Source organism: Thamnophis sirtalis, unplaced genomic scaffold (assembly GCF_051295495.1).
Source record: "Thamnophis sirtalis isolate CommonGarterSnake01/CBP01778 unplaced genomic scaffold, rThaSir2_p1.2 scaffold_9, whole genome shotgun sequence".
Lineage (NCBI taxonomy): Eukaryota > Metazoa > Chordata > Lepidosauria > Squamata > Natricidae > Thamnophis > Thamnophis sirtalis.
Genome location: NW_028261389.1, coordinates 59,774,952 through 59,795,545, shown reverse-complemented (window position 1 = coordinate 59,795,545; position 20,594 = coordinate 59,774,952). Strand labels below are relative to the sequence as shown.

Sequence of the window (20,594 nt, the reverse complement as noted above, 5' to 3'; positions counted from 1 at the left end):
GTCCTGTGATCTCTGTTTTTTTAGCCAAGGGAGCCAGCATTGCCTGAAGACACTTCAGAGGTTATGTGGCCAGGATGACTATATGCCAAACCATGGCACAGTACAATGTTACCTTCCCACCGAAGTGCTTTCTTATTTATCTACTTGTATTTGCATGCTTTCAAACAGGCAGAGCTGGGGGCAAATAATGGATGCTCATCCCTTTGCTTGGCATTCAGGTCTTGAACCCAGGCTGTCAGTGTTCCAGGTGACAAGCTCAGTGTCTTTAACCAGTGAGTATCATACTCCCTAACAAGCTACTACCGGTATTTGTAAAGTAAACTATGTAACTTTTGTATGGTTATAGCACTACTGGTAAGCAAATTCTTGATTCACTTTTACTGCCTCTCTGAAGTAGGCAATAAATAAAAATGAACAGAAGAACTCTGGAGGACATAAGGAGAAAAAGAATGTGTCAAAATTGCATCAGAAAATTGCACATTTCACATTTGTGATAGGAGGAAGATGCCACATCATCCATTCCTGCCCTCTGAAAAAGTTATTGGCCTTTTGAGTAACAAAACAATTCGCAGATGCATATAATCCAGAGTAATGATATATTTAATATATTTATATACAGTATCTATATATCAAACCTTCTATGCTTTCTGCCCATCTAGTACAATCCAGCAAAGTGGGATTAATTTTTGCAATTTAGGAAGCACTCTAGTAGTGGCACCTGCCTTCTCCAATGAGATTCCCCCAAGAGATCCGTACAGTTCCACATTTGATGTTGATAATATTTACCCTACTCGTGGATTAGAGTGGATTGGACCTCTCTGTGTTGTCTGCTTCATTGTTGGATTGCCATCTTCTGATTATCTTGTAGCAATTTTTATACTCTTTATGGTTAATTTTCTGGCTGTGTTATTATTTTATTGTAGTGAGCCACTCAGCGACAGTTGGAGTTGGGCGGCATCAAAATTGAATAGAATAATTAAAATAAGATTCATTATATTGATTTAACTGGATCTAGATCAAGGAGAGATCAAAAGCAAGGATTGGGAAAAGACAGAACGTTCATTTGCATTTTTATAATTACATGCATAATTCATCCACAATCTTTTGCAAAAGCAGTTATAACCCAATTTTTTAAATAGCAGGCATAATAAACTGATATTATCCAGAATTTAAGCATGGCCCAATAACTGTTGATGCCCACACAATGGAAGAACAAAGAGATCTATTATTTTATCAGCCAGCAGAGGAATGGCACCTGTATCAACCAGAAAGCCAGCTGCAGCTCCCAGAAAGCAAATACTGTACATTTTTACTACTGGAATTTTCACAAAATCATAAAATGCTGAGCTTTGGTATGAATCAGTGGATAGCAGCTGATAGTAGTTATAGGCTTCCTGCAAAGTTTCTAAGAAATATTTGGTGGTTGTCACAGAAATGCTGAAAAGACACTTAGTCACCTAACAAAATGTTAACAGTAATTTAACAGTAACTGAGAACCTCTACTCAAACAATTGGTGGTTTAAAATGTGTGACATAGCTCTGTTGTTTCATAAAGCAAAAAACCCTACACACCACTATTTAAAGTTGTTTAAAACAGATATTAAAATATAATTGACTTTATATTATACTTTTTTTTTAACCTAACGGTATACAACAGCAATTTGTTTTAATCAAAAGCTCCTCAACTAATAATTAGTAGTTTAAAATATAGGATATAGGCTAAATGGTCAAAAATAGGGGGGGGGGGTGACCCTGAAGGCAATTTCCAAAAATTAATTTTAATGTAATTTATACATTTTATAATTTATAAATAATTATTATTAATAAGATAACCCAATAATTAATTTACCCTACTTGTTTAGGATTATTTTTGTTTTGCATGCTTGAAATAAAAATTGGCCAGGTTTAAGTTAGTACATTAACATATTAGAGAAGTGTGTATGTTAATCTCAAACTGTAAAATGTTCTGTGTGGCAAATTTCCTATTTATGTAAGAAGTGCCCAATCTTTGTATGTATGAGATCCAAACACACCTTTGAACAGTATTTCAGGGGCTATGATGTAAAAGGACTGGGACAAAATATTTTAATAATAATAACATAGAATAACTGAGTTGGAAGGGACCTTAGAGGTCTTCTAATCCAACCCAGTGCTTGAGTAGGAGACCCATTTCAGGCAAGTGGCTGTCCAGTTTTTTCTTAAAAGCCTCCAGAGATGGAACACACACAACTTCTGAAGGCAAGCCATTCCACTATTTCATTGTTCTCACCATTAGGACATTTTTGGTTCCTTCCCTCCTTGCTTTAAACGTGCATTATTAATTTAATGTGGTAATCCAATCTCTTTTGCCTTATGCTTATACAATGTGTTTTATTCTTTAGTTAGAATTATTGCGGGTTATTGACCATGTACACTACCCAAGTCTTTCACCCAGGGAACTGGAAGAAAAGGAAGAAAAGCCTATTAGCTTTAGTTACTTTTAATAACTCATGGTGATACTGATTGTTATCCTCTCACACCCCATGACGTCTTCAGAAAGTTATATACTCTTTGAAGAGGTTGCAAAACCTATGGTATAAAGGCTTTCATTAGGTTTCCCTTATTAATAGAATACCCCAGTGTAACCATCAGCTGTAAAGAGGTTGGGGAAGAGGATCAATAAATGTCAGAAGTACTTTGGTAAAAAGGCACTGGTTCAGTTGACTTCACAATACCTGCAGCCTGAGTGGATTCAACTTTGTGAAATTAATTGCCTAGGATGATCTGGCTGTTCTTAATGCATGATTTGAGATCATTTGAGATAGCGCTGCTGGAACAAAAACAACAACAATGACAAAAGTTGCTACTGCTGCATTGTTAGAAAAAGATTTGGGGAGAAATTTGTTTTATCTTACTATAGCAAGACTTTGATTACATCCTGGCTGCTAACAGTATTGGGATTTCTTTCTTCTTGTTTTAGTAACATGGAGTCATGCAAGCATTTTCCAAACACATTATGATTTACATTAGGAAAAACTGTTAAAAATTTTTTTCACAAGTTTAAATAAGCCTACCTTTTCTGCATTACTCATTACAATGATTGAATATTCATCTTTAAAGATCTGTACAATCTTTAACAATTACTTAGGCTAGTGCTGCTTGGCATAAATTAAAACAAGGAGTATTCATACATGGCAATAATTAATTGCATTAAAAAGGAGGCAATATCACAAATGGAATTTGTCCCAGAATTGCCTTTCATTTGCATTGTATCATGGGAGCAATGGTACAAAATTGTTCAAGGTTATCCCAATGAAATGGCAAGTCAGTGGCTGCTCTTCCATGTAGAGTATGATTTGATGCATTTCCATGTTGGCACATTGCTGAAAATTCTTATGCTAGACTCTGCTTCCTATATCAAATGAAAATACAGTACTGTCAGCAACTGTGCTGTGTGAGTAACTGAGCAGGTGTTCCAAGGATGTAATTTCTCAGTTGGAAAAGAAACTTCAGGAGTTGGCAGTAAAAGCTTATTGGAGGCAATCTAACTAGAAGAAAATCTTTGGAAAATCTTTATAGAAAAGAATTAGTTGGACTGGGGTGCAAGACACTAACAGAAACCATAGCAATTAGGTACCAAGGGAACTTCACCAAATAAATGGGATCATCTCCTGCATGTCTATATGTGTGTGTTTAAAAAAAAGTCAAGGAGTCATGTTATAAATGCTACTCCCCTTTTACATACACAAGATTTTGATCATGTGGTTGAACTGATCATTCAATGTTTTTGTCCCATCCTCCATCCCCCTTTTTGAAATAAGATAAAATACAAAGCAAGATTCTAAAAGCAAAATAAGTACAAACATACATCACAACCATCACATTACAATGAAGCAATTCCCAATTGTACACGTGGAATGAATTTGATTTTTCACAAATGAAGACAAATATAAATGTCCCAGGATAATGCTGAAAGATCCAGTCTTGATCAGTCACTGGGACCAGAGATTTAGTTTCTTTCGGACTCATTCTGGAGCCCCTCATCAGGGAACTTCTCTCTACTAGAATGTGTGCTTTGGGCTATTCTATGCATCATATTTATGTGGTGCCTTCCTATTGGTTGATTGGTGTGATGGTGATTGGCTGTTGTTTCCTTGTGTTGCTAACTCCAAGATTTGATTTCTACTCCTGCCTTGTTTCCAGATAGAAAAGTGAGACCTTTTTACAAGTCTGTCTGTTTTGATGCACCAGAAAAAAAATTGTTAAGAAATGGCCTAATAGGAAAAAATCTAGGGACCTTGAAATTAATTAATTAATTTGAAATATGGAAAGTTCCAGTAATGTAGGGTATTTCATGCTTCTTCACCCATTTGTGCATATCAAATATCATAAACTTTGATGATGCAACTCTAGTGTGTTAAAAATAATTACCGAAATCAGTTGTGCACCTTTCAGGTTTCAAATACATTTTTATAACAAAACTATTTAAAGTTAGAATCCCATTTAGTGAATCTATTATTTGTAAATCTTGCCTTTACCAGAATGTAGACTAGTGGCAGTGGTGAGTTCCGGATTCCCACATGCACGCGTGTGGCGCATGTGCATATGCACGCAATGCGCACATGCAATCTAGCATCAAATGATGCTTCTGCAAGCCTCCATGATGCTCCAGCTGCTCCACGGAGCATTGCACAGGTGCCATATGCACCATGCGCATGCTTGGAAGCACCAACAGCATAAAGCACCAGTAAGGAGCGCGGGCGGGTGGGCCCTCCAGAGGACTGTACCTGACGCACCCCTGCAACCCACCACTGACTAGTGGTATCTTTTACATTATGGTATAAATTTAGAACATTGTACATTCACGAACTGTCAGCTGAATCAAATCTATTCAGCTATTAGGTGTGGAAAAACTCAATGAATCTTCAAATGGATTCAGAGTCACCTTGATTCAGTTCAATGCATTAGATGCATCTGTTCATTCAAATTTGGCAAATATTATTCAAAGTTGCTTTGGTTATTTTTCTCTGAGAAAACTTGCATAACTTGAAAAAGTCACATGACTTGAATTTATTGGACAGTATTTTTGTAGTACTTTTTTCATCTTCTTTTCCCCCCAGAAAGTGATGGCATTTCATCATGCTTGCTTGATTTCTCCCCCATGGTTAAATGATTTCACTGAGATCAACAAGTTCTGTTACAGATACAAATTGGTTCTAGGTTGTTTTAATGTTGATATCTTTGAAAGTATAGTCAATTGAAATGCACATATTATATATGCATGATATAAAAATAATAATAATTGATTCCATTGTGTGAAAATTTCTTGTGTAGAACACTTGAGGAAAAAAACATCCAAGTTTGAAAACTGAATATTTTGACAATTCAATTTTTTGTTGTTGTTAGTTGCGAAGTCATGTCCGACCCATCACGACCCCTTTGTGACCCCATGGACAACATTTCTCCAGGCCTTCCTGTCCTCTACCATCCTCTGGAGTCCATTTAAGCTCAGGCCTACTGCTTCAGTGACTCCATCCAGCCACCTCATTATCTGTCGTCCCCTTCTTCTTTTGCCCTCAATCTTTCCCAGCATTAGGCTCTTCTCCAGTGAGTCCTTCCTTCTCATTAGGTGGCCATAGTATTTGAGTTTCATCTTCAGGATTCAATTTGTACATATTTTCTTATTGTTAGAGGCATACATAGGATCTGATGTTTTCATCAAAATGAAGAAAGGAGAATTGTTACATCATGGCAATATTTTGCCTTTCTCAATGATGCATATATAAAAAGAGATGGGATGATTGCATTGCAACAGTGCTGCTCTGAGACAGACCCATAGTCTTATGGACACTTCTGTACATCATCTAGAGGTTCATATACTAAACTGTATGGGTAAAGGAAGAGCTGCAGCTTGTATCAACACATTGTCTGCAAGTCCATGTTTTGGTCTGCTGAAAATCCAGTCATACTTGGGAAAATCTTTGCTTCAACCATCAAAGAATCACTGGCAGTTAGTGTAAACAAAAGTGAGATAGATGAATTAGAGATGACATTCTACTGTTATCTTCTTAGAGTCCAATTCTGCTTGAATGGCCAAAGTGCTAAGTTAATTTGTTCATACTACAGCTACATAGAGAAAAGAATTAGAAACTTTAGTAGAAGGTCAAGAGGTGCTAACTCAAATTTCTAATATTATAATTCCTTCATATTAAGTTGAGTGTTAATAGGAGACATAGATGGACTTTTCACTATTATTTCAGGCTCACCCTTGGTTTTATGGTCAGCTGTGCATTTCTATCGATGTGGCTTAGCAACACTTCTACTGCTGCTATGGTGATGCCAATTGTAGAAGCAGTGGCTCAGCAAATCATTAATGCAGAAGCCGAAGTAGATGCAATGGATATGACATATGCAAATGGAACCAGTAATCCTGCCTTGGAACTTGACGGTAAGTAATTTCAACCCATTTTTAAGCTCATTTGGAGAAAGATTGCCTGAGCAAAAAACAACCCCTTCATTTGAACTTTTTGTTTTTGTTTTCATAGAAAACATTAGTGAGTGTGAAACACCTGATTGGAAATCCACTAAAGTTGAAGGGTAATATATATAGAGAGAAAGAGCAAAACATTTATATGATTTACCTTTTTTTATTAGCACTAAAATAATTATTACTGCAAACATTTCTTTCCAGATACAGCAATGGAACTGCTCAAGCTGTGTGTGACATTGAAAATGAAAAGGTACTTAAAATAATTTATCCCACTTGTTTTAAAGATTAGAATAGCTATTACAGTCAGATTAACATGTTATGGTTTCAGTTATAAAGTCAATTGAATAATATTATATAATTATTAATATGAAGCATTATGACATCTACAATGTTACCCTGACTTTCCAGATAAGGTAAAACATGCAGGTGGTTTGGTGTTCCAATTCCACATTAATTTGCATATTAAGACAAAGGAGAATATCTCAAAGTCATGTTTAAAATTTTAGCTTCCTCAGAGAGTTGGGACATTTTTTTTATTCCTAATTAAGTTATTGCCATTCTATATATCAGTATTCCCAACATTATTACAGTATTTGCTGCTCATCTCACTGTTTCTGATGTTTCTGAGTGATTTACAACATAAAACCCCTAAATGTTAAAACAATTAGAAATATAAAAAGATTAAAATTTCAAAAGAAATTTTCAAAAGATTATGGCAACCTAAAAAACTATCGGTCTGGAGCATAGAAGGGGTGGAGCGTTCTTTGTTACTGCATCAGCCACTCCAGCTTTTCCTTCAGGACTAAATGCTTATTGGCATAACCATGTTTTAAGACATATCCTGAAGGCCAGATGAGTGGGGGCAGCTCTCACCTTCTGCAGCATGATGTTCCAAAGGGTACAAGAGGCTCTTCTCCTGAACTCTGCTAGATGCAATTCCTTGGCTGATGGAGTCTGTATTGGGCCTCTTGTACCAACATGAGTGGGTTGGGCTAATCCCATTGGGGAAAGAGAACTCCTCAGCTACTCTGGAGCCAGGGGTGGGCTGCTGCAGGTTCACATGGGTTTGTGCGATCCTCTAGCTAAGGATCTGTCCAGTTCAACAAACCTACAAATCCCACCCCTGGCTGGCCCTTCCCTACCCCTCCCACACCACACCACCCCTCCCCTCCCAGGAGTCTCCACATAGCCCATTTAGGATGCTACGCAACTACAGGGCCCATGTAGAAGCTCAGGGAGGGCAAAAAATGGGCCTCTTGGAACTTTCAGACGGCCGGAAATGTCTATAGCCTCCAGAGGCCAGGGAAGCCATTTTCGCCCTCCCAGAGTCTCGAGAAAAGCCTCTGGACCCCTGGAAGGGTGAAAATGCATCTCCTGCCATGGTGCAGGAGGCTGACTAGGCCACACTCACCATAGCCACACCCACCCAGCAACCGGGTAGAAAACCAGTTGCTAAAATTTTTGAAGCCCACTCCTTGACTCTGGACCCATGCCATAGAAGACTTTGAAGCTAATAACCGACACCTTGAATAGGAGCCAGAGATAGACTGGCAGGTAATGCAACATGTTGCCCTCCACAAACACCACATTGAACTATTGTTCTTAACAATTTTCACAGCCTCTATACATCAGGTAGAATAGCAAGACATGTTGGAACTGATATAGTATATAGTTCAACACACCTGAAATGCAATCACTTGCTCTATTTTTTGTTGTTTTTGACGTCCGCCTCTTCACTTCTGGATTTCAGCTATTAATTGGCTTTTCCAGTTCCTATTTCAGCCTCCTCCAGTAGCATCATACCTGCTATTCATGTTCTGCTATTATACCATGATTTCACTCTGTTGTCTAATTCCAATTCACTTTGATCTAATTCTAATTAATTTAATCCTTGCTCAACACCTATTATTCTTGCAAGAAATAACATCAAAATTTACTTCAAACACCTGTAAAATCATGATTTATGAATCCTTATATGAAGACAATGAGCTAATCAGCTCATTCAAATCATAGAAATAATAAATACAAACAAAACCAGTAGCAGGGGCAGATACGGTATAATTCAAGGTTTGGATGTGAGATGAGTATGCAATTTACTGTATCCTAATTTCCATGTCTAATTCTTTAAAATTTCTATTTATCCTATTTCTAGTCAAAGTTTCTATTTTGACATATGTACTGATTAGTGGCAGATATGCCACAAATTTTCCCTACACACCATCCAAGCTTTAACTTGTTTGTCTTTTTTTTCTTTAAAAATTTAGAAATAATTTAATCACTCAGCGTGGAGATAGTAGATATGTGGCAATACTTTACTATTAAAATGAATCTTTTATGACATTCAAAGGAAATAGAGAGGCATTTCCACTCTAGTTCGGCCATTTCATCTAGCAGTTAATATATTGAGATTTGAATTACTGGGAAAATTGTGAATTATTGATTTATTATTTGAAAATGAAACCTATGAGCTTGTAGTGAAAGCTACTATATAAAAGACTTTTTACTTATTCTTGGCTAATTTACCATCTTCAGAGTTTATATTGACAATGAAGAGTTTAAATGTAATCAAAAGGAAAACTAGAAACTTAGGGATAGGACTTGATTTCTGCATATTCCTCAGCTATCTCTCCCCCCACCCCGCTTATTGAAAAAAGAATTAGGGAAAGTGGAAGAGTTAATTTATTCTGGAGCTTCCTAAACTCTGAAGAATTTTCAGAAAAAAGATTTAACTAAGGAAGGCTGGTTTTAATAGGCTAATATGAAAATTGTTGATTGTATTTATTTGATTTCTACATAAGCAGAATTCAGAACTGAGCCAGTCTGAAAGACGATACCGGAACAAAAAAGACCATATGATATGTAAAATCATGTGCTTGTGTGTTGCCTATTCGTCTACTATTGGAGGACTGACTACCATCACTGGGACATCAACCAATTTAATATTTGCAGAACAATTCAATACGTAAGAAAATTAATTAGAATGTTTTGTTCCTAAATTTTAATAATTTAAATTCTACTCTTCTATCCATTTAAGTTAATTTGTGTCAGTGCAGTGCTTTCCAGTAATTTAACCTTTCTCCATTTGGATGTCCATGATAATGAGAGATCCTACATTATAAAAGTCCTGTTTTATAAGGAAGAAGTCAGCAGAAGTATTTTCTTCACTTTGTATCCCTGCTAACCAGACAAAAGGCCTGGGCCCTGTATTCAAAATTGGAGCTCTTCACTTGTCCAAAGCTGTTTTTTATTGGAAAATGCCCTTCCTTAATCCTTCTTGCTCTTTGCATCTCTAGTCATACCAAGTGCTTACCACATCATAGTTAACTGTTCTGACCCCCCTTGTCCCAAGATAGGTTACGGCATTTAATTAACACACTCCGAGCCAACAGACAGACAGGTCCTTGGCAGCAAACTGGCACAGACAAGCTTGGGCAGCAATCCAGCACAGATAAACCATGGCAGCAATCCAGCCTGCCAAGCTCACAATAATGTTCTCCAACATTAATTCCTATGTTGACTTCTGCAAAAGGGGCATGTGCACAAGCAGTCCGTTTATAGTCTGGAGAGGAGCCTAATGATCACCAGCTGAGTGCAATTACCTCCTGTAACTGTGCAACTGTTCCTGATGCTATTAGCTCTTCGATGCCGGGCATCCAGGAACAACTCACTGCTGGCGTCCGGATCACTCTCCCTTGTCTCCTCCCCACTGGTCCAAGGCTCAGGCACCTCTTGGTAGCCAACCAGCCTCTCTGTGCCCTGCTCAGAGTCGGAACCCTGCCCAGGGTCCTCCACCTCCTCCAGAGCCGACTCATAGGACCCTCGCTGTCGGAGTCTGGTGGCAGCTCCAATGGCTCCTTCTGGGCCACAACAGTTAACTAACTCAAAATACCTGCATGTAAGATCATATACATTCCCAACAGAATAATTATCCATTTAAGTAATTGGCTTCACCCTGCTCTTGTAGATTACCGTTCTGTATCATATCACATTTTTTTTAGTCTAATTATGGTAAAATTAATTACTGTTTGTATGAACCACAGTCATTATTTATGTGTTTCTAAGTACTCAAGGCATAATTTCTATACTTCTTATGCTATCTGTGGGAAGGAATGCTCAACTTCATTTTATATTAAGATCACATCTTTATAATTTTCTCCCAGTTCTTTTAATGTTTAACTGCTTAGATTACATTCTATACAAATAGGAGATAAAATATTATCAGCAGGACTAGCACCCATAGAAGACTTTATGACATTCATAAAAACACAGGATAATAAATGTAAAGGTGTTCAAAATGACAGAAACACAGTTCAGAATGACAGAATAATAAATCTGTAATCTTGGTTGAAATAATTATTTGTCAAATTGGCTACTCCATTCCTTCCCTCCTCCCCCCTATTTTTATTCATACCCTTGAAAATGCTGGAGCTGTTTCAAAAATATTTCCTAAATGATTTTGGCCTCATGAAATGTTATTCATAGGTAAAGCTTTGGGGTGAAAAATTTGAATACACACACAGAACATAAACTGCAATATTTTTCCTTGATATGGATAACAATCATGAACATTCTGCCACTTTCACTCTACATCCCAAGGATTTCTAATCTGCTAAAATGATTTCCAGTTGCTAGGAATATTGTCTATCTGCCACTTGTAATTCATTCAAAGTTGCATCACTGCAAACCAAATTTTACACAGAAGAATATATGAACTTCAAAGCAATAAAAGAAAAGCTTACATGTGATCAACTAAAGCCAAGACACAAACATTTTAAAATCTTGTTGAATACAAAGCAAGGGACCATAGCAAAATCCGTATCCCCTCTAATTCCTTGTGTGAGTTTGTCCTGATCAATGGGAATGCTATGTGCATACTCCACTCATATTAATTCCCCCCCAAAAAATAGAATTTGGGTTGCATATGTAAACCAGGCTGCAAAAATTTATTAATATATGATATAGCATTATGACATTGGCTTTGTGGGGGTTCTAGGATAATTGTTATAGCAGTTAAAAATGCTACTGTTTTCATTGGAGACAGACCATTAGACAAATTTTCAAAAAATGCAATGTTAAAAGATAAACAAAAATAGAAAAGGAAGAGGGCTCAGAGAAGATTGTCCCAAAGATGCTTTTTCAAAAGGCAACAGGATGTTCTTCATTTTTTTCTTCTTGAAAATGTTTCACTTCTCATCCAAGAAGCATCTTCAACTCTGACTGAATACTGGGGAATGGAAGGATTTATATTCCTTCTGCAGTCGTCAGATTGTTAGAAAGAGTGCTAATCCATCCATTGCCCCAGCCATCCTGCTGAAACCAATGAAGCTTCTTGGATGAGAAGGGAAATGTCTTCCCTAGTGAAAAACCAGTCCAGTTGCCTTTTGAAAAAGCACCTTTGGGACAACCATGACCTGGATGACTGAGAATCTCCATAGACATTCAGCTCAGAAAAGAATAAAAGTACAAAAAAGGAAAAAGGAGGGGAAAAATAAGAAAAATTAAAAAAAAAACTTCTGACTTTCTTTGGTGCAGTTTAACATTTATTAAACTTTGTTAACATTTGTCTACCTTATTTTGATAAGCCCATATAATACTAAGCATCAAGTTTCAAAATCAGCTTTCCACTTCTTTCTGTGTCTTACAAAAGGTCCAATAATGGTTTCCAAATATAAATTACATTTGCCAGTATTTTTCTTTCCTCAAGGCTGCCAATTTCACCATCTCCACCGATCACCAACATTACCACTTATCCTTTCTTGTAGGTTTTTGTAAGTCTTCCACCTTAGAGCATATAAAATTCTCACTGCCATTATCACATATAAAAGCAAAGTTCCATTAGATGTTTCCAATTAGAGAAATATGCTTGATCATATTAATTGGTTCATAAAAAGCTATTAAATAACTGGGTGCTTTTTCTGGCCTGGTTTCCCCAAATGTCGTGGTCTTCTAACTCTTGCTTTAAAAAGCAAGTTCAAAAAATGGGGAGGGTTACAAGGAACTAATGAATAAATCCCTTCCTTTTCATTTATTCCTTTTGCCTGTTCTTTTCTCTTTCAGTCTATAATAATTAGGAATCCAGATTTGCCTTGTTGGAGGCAGGGAAGGGCAGAAAAATGAATGGAAACAGCTACTGCTTTCTCAACTCATAATTTAAGATGGCATGCACATTCTTGGGGTTGCAACAAAGCACAGACCCTATAGAGCAGGCTCTAATAAATAGCTTGAGTAAACAGGTAGTTCTAAGGAAAATTAATTCAGGGCAAAGGCAGAAGATGGGAGAGCTGTGGAATTGGAAGCAGGTGAGCAAAGAAGGAATGTAGAAAGGTAATGAATTGAGCAGCTGCACAGCAGAGGGAAAATGAATGCCCAGGATAAAGAAATATCATTACTAAACTGCATTAATATCCTCAGGCCTTATAACTCTCCAGCATACAGCTGGTCTTCTGAGCTCCACTTAGGTATGATATAGTTTTGCTGTTCTTATTGGAGTGGGGGTTGCAGAGAGATGGGGGGGGGGAAAGAAAGATGTCCTTCTCTTGAAGCTTAAATAACCTAAACTCCTAAGAACATTCTTAAGATAATAAAAACCCGGTTGCAGAGAGATCGTCTTGTATCTAGGCTAGTCCTGATAGAGCAATTTTGTCATTGCAGTTATACATCAATAGCTCTTCCTTAATGAAAATGACAGTGCATGACAATAGCCATGAAAGAAAGTCAAGAAGGGAGGGAGTTGTTCAAAGCAAGACTCCAACTCTCTTTCATATCACTGTCTGTAATAGTCCAAGTCCCTAAGGGCAAAGATAGGCTCTTTTTTAGCCTGGGAATTTATTAGTGAAAATTGGCTGAGCAAGTAGTTTGTTTAAGTAGGTAATAACGGTTATGTAATCCATTGGATGGATTGCATAACCATCCCACATTGGATGGGGACGCAGTGGCTCAGTGGCTAAGATGATGAGCTTGTCGATCAGAAAGTCCCTAGTGTTGCATAACCGAGTGAGCTCCCGTTACTTATCCCAGCTTCTGCCAACATAAAAATGCAAGTAGAAAAATAGGGACCACCTTGGTGGGAAGGTAACAGTGTTCCATGCACCTTTGGTGTTTAGTTATGCCGGCCACATGACCACGGTATTGTCATCAGACAGTGCTGGCTCTTCGGCTTAGAAATGGAAATGAGGCACCACCCCCTAGAGTTGGGAACGACTAGCACATATGTGCGAGGGGAACCTTTACCTTTACCTAATCCATTGGAAGGCTTTGCTTTGGTTGGGCAGCTGAGCTTGGTCCTTTTCTATTTAGGCCTGTTTCTTACATTTTAAGAATATATATTTTCAGAGGCATATTCGGTTCAGACTAGCCATATTTCCATATAATTTCATGCTACAATCCTGGTGTAATAAACTATATGTGCACATATCCCTTGCTATCAGGTGAGACAAAAGAGGATGTTTGGAATGGCTTGCCTTCAGAAGTTGTGGTCCATCACTAGTGGCTTTTAAGAAGAGACTGGACAGCCAGTTTAGATTAGATTAGATTAGCAGAGTTAATCTAGGGATTTTGTAGGTCATCTAGTCCAACCTCCTGCCTAGGCAGGAGACTCTACATCATTTCTGACAAATAGCAGTTCAATCTCTTCTTGAAAGCCACCAGTGATGAAGCTCCCACAACCTCCGAAGGCAAGATGTTCCATTGGTTGATTATTCTCACTGTCATAAAATTTTTCCATATTTCTAGGTTGAATTTCTCCTTGATCAGTTTCCATCCATTATTCTGGGTCTGGCCTTTCCATGCCTTGGAAAATAGCTTTACCTCTTCCTCTCTGTGTCAGCTATCATGTCACCCCTGGTACTTCTCTTCACTAGACTAACCATGCCAGTTTCTGTAACCATTCTTCATATGTTTTAGTCTCCAGTCCCCTGGTTGCTCTTTTCTGCACTTTTTCTAGAGTCACAACATCTTTTTTATAGTGTGGTGGCCAAAACTGGATGCATGATTCTAGGTGTGGTCTTACCAATGCTTTATAAGAGTAGTATTAGTACCTCACTTAATCTTGATTGTATCCCTCTGTTAATGCAATTTAGGATTACGTTGGCTTTTTTGGATGCCACTGCACACTCTTGCTCATATTTAACTAGTTGTCCACTAAGACTCCGAGACCACTCTCACAGTTACTACTATTGAGCCTGGTTTCACCCAGTCTATATGTGCACTTTTGGTTTTTCTTGCCTAAGCGTAAGTCTTTACTTTTCTCTATGTTGAATTTCATTTTGTTTTCTGGAATGGTGTAGGGTCTCCTGCTTTAGCAGGGAGTTAGACTAGAAGACCTCCAAGGTCATTCCAACTCTGTTATTCTGTTAAATCTTCTGCTAAGTATTTATGGTTTGTTGGTTTAATTAATTTTTATCCTACCACAGTCAGATGACTCTCAGCAGTTATATTGCACTTTTAAGTCATCATCATAGTGAAATGCTTCCCATAATCCAAGATAACAAGCCATCTTAAACCAGAGAACGTAATTGCCTTCACAAATATTATTTTGTGTGGGTGGATTTACTCCTAATGCCACATTTACAAACAAACTCTTCTTTGTTTACTAATTCTTGTGAAGTCAAGTAAGAATGAATGGACTGCTTCCATGCTAATTATTCATAATCCAGTTGAACATACCATAATTCCTGGCTCACAGTGATACTTAACTTTGGCTAATCTAATAATGTCATTTTTCTCCATGTAGAATAATTCTCACAGAATTATTAACTCACAGAAGAATGGGGTTTTTAAAACAATGTTTTGGGAACTTTAAGGTTTTGCAACAATATGTGGCCCTGAAATCTCTCTAGTCTAGGAGCTATTTTCTCATTAGTCATTTTAGCATCTTCTAGCACCATTCGGCCACCTTTGAGAGAATAGAAATCCTGTGTGCAAGATTGTTAAATTGACACAGCAATGGTTGCAGCTTGCAGGATTTTAGAAGTTTCTGTAAGTGATGACTGCGACATGAAGACACATTTCAGAACATATGTCAAATGCTATCTGGAAGTCTTTCAGAGTACCTTCATCATTTCAGAAAATAAAGTTCACTTTTTGTCTAACCATAGATAGTGTAAACTAAAAATCTATCCAGATGATCCTTCTTGAAGATCATAAATGATTGGTTGTTATCATTTGAGAAGAAAAATTAAAACTAAATATTTATTTCTAGTGAGAACTGGGTTTTCATCAGATAATCTTGGGAAATGAAGGTGGTTTGGTCTGAAGCAATGAATAGATAAATAGTTTGCTTCTGGAACTTTGGAACAATGTTGTTTGATGCATTGTTATTAAAAGAGAAAAGCATTGTTCTATGCTGAAAACTTTAACGTCCAATCAGAATGATTACATGGTAATTACATCATACCTACAAACAGCCATACTCCAACTCCCCAAAAGCATCCGAGGCTTCTGAAGGCATGAAAATCTCCTGATAAAGAGTAATGCCATCAGTCTAAGTTAATAAGAGATGTTCAGAGTCCCCCCGCCCCTGTAATTAGAACCAAAAGTTGAATGAATACATACATACACACACACACACACACACACACACACATATACATATACATCTGTATCTGTATCTGTATCTATATCTATATCTATCATCTCTCTCTCTCTCTCTCTCTCTCTCTCTCTCTCTCTCTCTCTCTCTCTCTCTCTCTCTCTATCTATCTATCTATCTATCTATCTATCTATCTATCTGTACCTATACCTATACCTATACCTATACCTATACCTATACCTATACCTATACCTATACCTATACCTATACCTATACCTATCTACATCATCTATCTATCTATCTATCTATCTATCTATCTATCTATCTATCTATCTATCTATCTATCTATCTATCTATCTATCTATCTATCTATCTTGATATGGCCAGTGTTGCTTCCTGGTTACAAAATGGATAGGACCACGCAATTTTCTTGAAGTATTTTGTCAAAATCGTTTGGAAGATTGTTGACAAAATACTTCAAGAAAATCAATCTTCTTCTGGAAGATTTTTCAAGTTTCTAATTTAAGGTTGAGAGAGATTGACTGAGTCAATGGCATCAGGATGACTTTAAGCCCAAGGGAAGATAGAATTCCAGATTCCCCACTTCAAGTCTAGCACCTTTAAACACTCTATCACCCTGGTTCTCATCTAGTATGCATTTGATCTTTTCTATTGCAACTGAATTTATCATCTCATTTCCTGAAACGATACTCCATCCAGTTCACCTTAGCTGGCCAGAGTGTTTTGCCATATCAGATAAAATTAATTGGTTTAACGGTCTCAAGGAAACAACATACAATTAGTCCTTAATATAGGACCACAACTGAACCCAACATTTCTGTTGCTAAGTTAAACATTTGTTAAGTGAATTTTGTCCCATTTTATGAGTTTTCTTGTCACAATTATTAAGTGAATAACTGCACTTATCAAGTTAGTAATATAGTTAAGTGAATCTGGCTTTCCCATTGGCTTTGTTTCAGGGGTGGATTCCACCTTCTGCTACTGCTGATTTGCTCAGGGACGCGCGCGTATGCAGTAGTAAAAATAATTGCATCTGAATTGTGATCATGTGACCATGGGGATGCTGCAACAGTTGTGTGAAAACTGTCATAAGTGAATATTTTCAGTGCCATTGTGACTTTGAGTAGTCACTAAATGAACTGTTTTAAGTCAAAGACTACCTGTAGTTTAGATAGAACAGTTAATACAATAAAAAGGTATTACCTTTCTTAATTTACAGCTGTAAATTTACAGCTGTCAAATCTGGACTGAATCTTTTGTTCCAAAAAGAGTTTAATAAAAATCATCCAAAGCTTTTCTGATGATGAAACAAATATATATCTGCATTTGTTAAGCTACTGATTGTTGCAGGTCAGGGGGTATTAATTACTGTGCTGAGAAAATCATATGAGACTTAACCATGAATAAGATGTTAAAGCTCTGACTACAATTATGCTTACTTATCAAAGATCCATGTAATTCAATATTTGGAACTGCCAGGCCTGAAGATAATGGATTGCTATTGAAAGGCCTTTTCTTCTATTTCTCCTCTCATATACATTAATCAACACAACTAACAATGATTACTGTAAAAAAAATTAGAATATCATATCCACTATAAAGCATGTTGATAACAGATAAAACACCATCTTCATGGTGTTGTCTAGAAGAATTTTAATTAACTGATAGAAGACAATTTAAAAAGAACTCATCTCTACTTCAATGACTGGGGCATTCTAAAATCCTTCCACCATGGGCCAATTGGTGCAAAACTCTAAATTGCTGATAGTGAATATTCAATTTTTACTTCCTGGAGGGTAGTCATCCATTAAGATGAAAGTTGGATAGATTTTCTCTTAAGGTTTATCATCTGTGTAGCCATTGTGGATCTTTGTTTAAGAAACATCTTTCTATTCATATTCAAAGCCAACTCAAATTTCATTTTTATTTTTTCAGACGATATCCTGGTTGCCAATGCATTAATTTTGGATCCTGGTTTCTTCTTTGCATCCCAATCACTGTTATTATTTTAATACTCTCCTGGGTTTGGCTTCTGTGGCTTTTTCTGGGTTTCAAGTAAGTACTCTTATGGGAGAAGAGGCCAAAGTATTATCATCTCAAGTAAGGATGTGTTTACAACGAGTAGAAATAAAAAATCCTTAACCCCAAGGAGCATATGTACAAAATAAATATAAGAGAACAATAGAGGAGGAAGAAAAACGAAGGCATAGAAAAGGAAAATATGTATGTTTCTTATGTATCTTTTTGCTTAGTTATGATTCTGAATGTAGAGGATATATTATGCTTCAGTGAAGGGAAATAGCTTGAGGGTTCAAGAAAAAAAATAATGTGGATTATATTATCTTGATATGCAAATGGAAAATTATAATGCAAAGCAGAGTGAAGAAATCAGTACGAGCCCTACCATTAGGAAGACTGACATCTGATTCAGGGAGCATACTACACCAAACAAGGAATAGTAGTAAAGTATTGGAGCTAAGTAAAGGATGTGGTGGCTCAGTGGCTAAGATGCTGAGCTTGTTGATCAGAAAGGTCAGCAGTTCGGCGGTTTGAATCCCTAGCACCGCATAATGGAATGAGCTCCCGTTACTTGTCCTAGCTTCTTCCAACCGAGCAGTTCAAAAGCATGTAAAAATGCAAATAGAAAAATAGGGACCACCTTTGGTGGGAAGGTAACAGAACTCCATGCACCTTTGGCATTTAGTCAGGCTGGCCACATGACCACGGAGACATCGTCGGACAGCACTGGCTCCTCGGCTTAGAAACAGAGATGAGTACCAACCCTAGAGTCGGGATCAACTAGCATATATGTGCAAGGGGAATGTTTACTTTTACCTATTGGAGCTAAATATTATAAATGGAAACCATCCTGCCCAGTGATTTAATAACTGCCTTGCTGCTTAGCTAGGATAGAGGGCATCGGTCCATTATTCACGATGAAGTAAGATTGCTCTCCCAGGCAGGTTAGTTTTTGTACATGAAGTTGTGGCATTTTCTTGCTTTGGATCTCACGCAGCACAGTATGTTGGACTGCCCATGAGATCTTTCAAGAAGTTATTTAGTTCAGTCATCAGAAGTGGAACCTATCTTCTGGTGAACAGGCATTATAACAGGTTATATCAATTCATTTTTCATTTCAGCTTGAAAGAAATGTTCCAGTGTGGCAAGGCAAAGACATCTAGAGAAGAAGCTTCAGCACAAGTAATAAAAGAAGAATATAAGAAACTTGGACCAATAAGGTAATACATGTTCTGACCTAGGCTTCCCAGCAGCACGAAGCTGAGTCCTCATCCCGATAAACCTCTTTTATTTAATTTACGGTCACAGACCTTATCTGGTTGGAGAGCTGCCACGCTGATATCTTCAGAACTTGGCAAGGAGTCTCGGAAAGTCACGAACCAATTTAGCGAACTAATTGTCTCCTGCAAACTCCACTCCCCCTTTGCTCCTCTTTTATTTCCTCTGGGAGGGGCCATTCATCGTCCACCTGTACCCTTACTCCCAAGTCAACCCCTTGTCTTTAGCTGTTCCCTTCATCTGATAACTCTGTGCATGTGCACACTGGGAACACACTCCAGTTATTCATCTGCCTCACTGTCTGACTCTAAAGGCAGCTGATAACTAGGATACGGCCCTGGCCCCCTCTCTGCCTCTGACACACACAGCCCTCATCAGATCCTTCCCGACTCCAGGACTGGCCCATGTTCCTCCCCAACCTCCTCACTGTCAACGAATTGCTGCCAGCTCTGCTGGCCACCAGTGAGCCCCAAGAATGCATTTGGCTAATCTACAGAAGAAATATTACAAATGCCATCAAATAAATATTACAATACCATCAAAACAAATCAGTTCAAAGGGTGATGGTTAATACATGGTGTTTTTGTTGCAGCTACCCTGAAATTGTCACCTTAGTTCTGTTCATTCTGATGGCCCTGTTATGGTTTACTAGAGATCCTGGATTCATCCCTGGCTGGTCTTCTTTATTTCCAACGTAAGTCAACAAGCACAATTTTTAGAGAGTTCTATATTTTTATATGATGATAAATCTGGATAGTACCAAATATTCAATCTTTAAATATCTATTAGAATGTGCAGAAGAAGGATCAGTGCCTTTTAAACAAAAGATACATTTCCCTCTGGTGTTCAGAATGCCACCAGCTTCATAGAAGTTGTGCATGTTATGGACCTTTCTAAAAAAAATATGCAAAGATGAGAGCAAGTGAAATGTGGTGGTTAAGTGTTAGACTAGAACCAGGAGGAGCAAAATTATTTTTTATTCCACTACCAAAAATTATTGAATGAATCAAGTTTTATTTATTTATTTATTTATTTATTTATTTATTTATTTATTTATTTATTTATTTATTTATTTATTTATTTAGTTAGTTAGTTAGTTAGTTAGTTAGTTTGTTTGTTTGTTTGTTTGTTTGTTTGTTTGTTTCTTTGTTTGTTCAAACATGTAAAAGAAACTAACAGATATAAGTATAAAGATAAATATGAACCAGTGGTGGGTTTCAAATTTTTTTAGAACCTCTTCTGTAGGTGTGGCCTGCTTTGTGGGAGTGGCTTGCCAGC

At 37.3% G+C, this 20,594-nt stretch overlaps 1 protein-coding gene across 2 annotated transcripts in view; it reads left to right on the top strand.

Moving 5' to 3' along the window:
* Nucleotides 1–20,594, top strand: part of SLC13A1 (solute carrier family 13 member 1) — an 88,629-nt gene that overhangs the window by 50,891 nt on the left and 17,144 nt on the right. The window contains exons 5-11 of one of the 2 annotated variants that reach the window (XM_087723675.1): nucleotides 6,240–6,427; nucleotides 6,525–6,576; nucleotides 6,671–6,719; nucleotides 9,268–9,431; nucleotides 17,955–18,074; nucleotides 19,160–19,258; nucleotides 19,909–20,010. In XM_087723675.1, the coding sequence (XP_087579801.1) occupies nucleotides 6,240–6,427; nucleotides 6,525–6,576; nucleotides 6,671–6,719; nucleotides 9,268–9,431; nucleotides 17,955–18,074; nucleotides 19,160–19,258; nucleotides 19,909–20,010 (774 nt within the window). The remainder of the gene's footprint in view (nucleotides 1–6,239; nucleotides 6,428–6,524; nucleotides 6,577–6,670; nucleotides 6,720–9,267; nucleotides 9,432–17,954; nucleotides 18,075–19,159; nucleotides 19,259–19,908; nucleotides 20,011–20,594) is intronic. The other variant, XM_087723676.1, reaches the window with a different exon arrangement.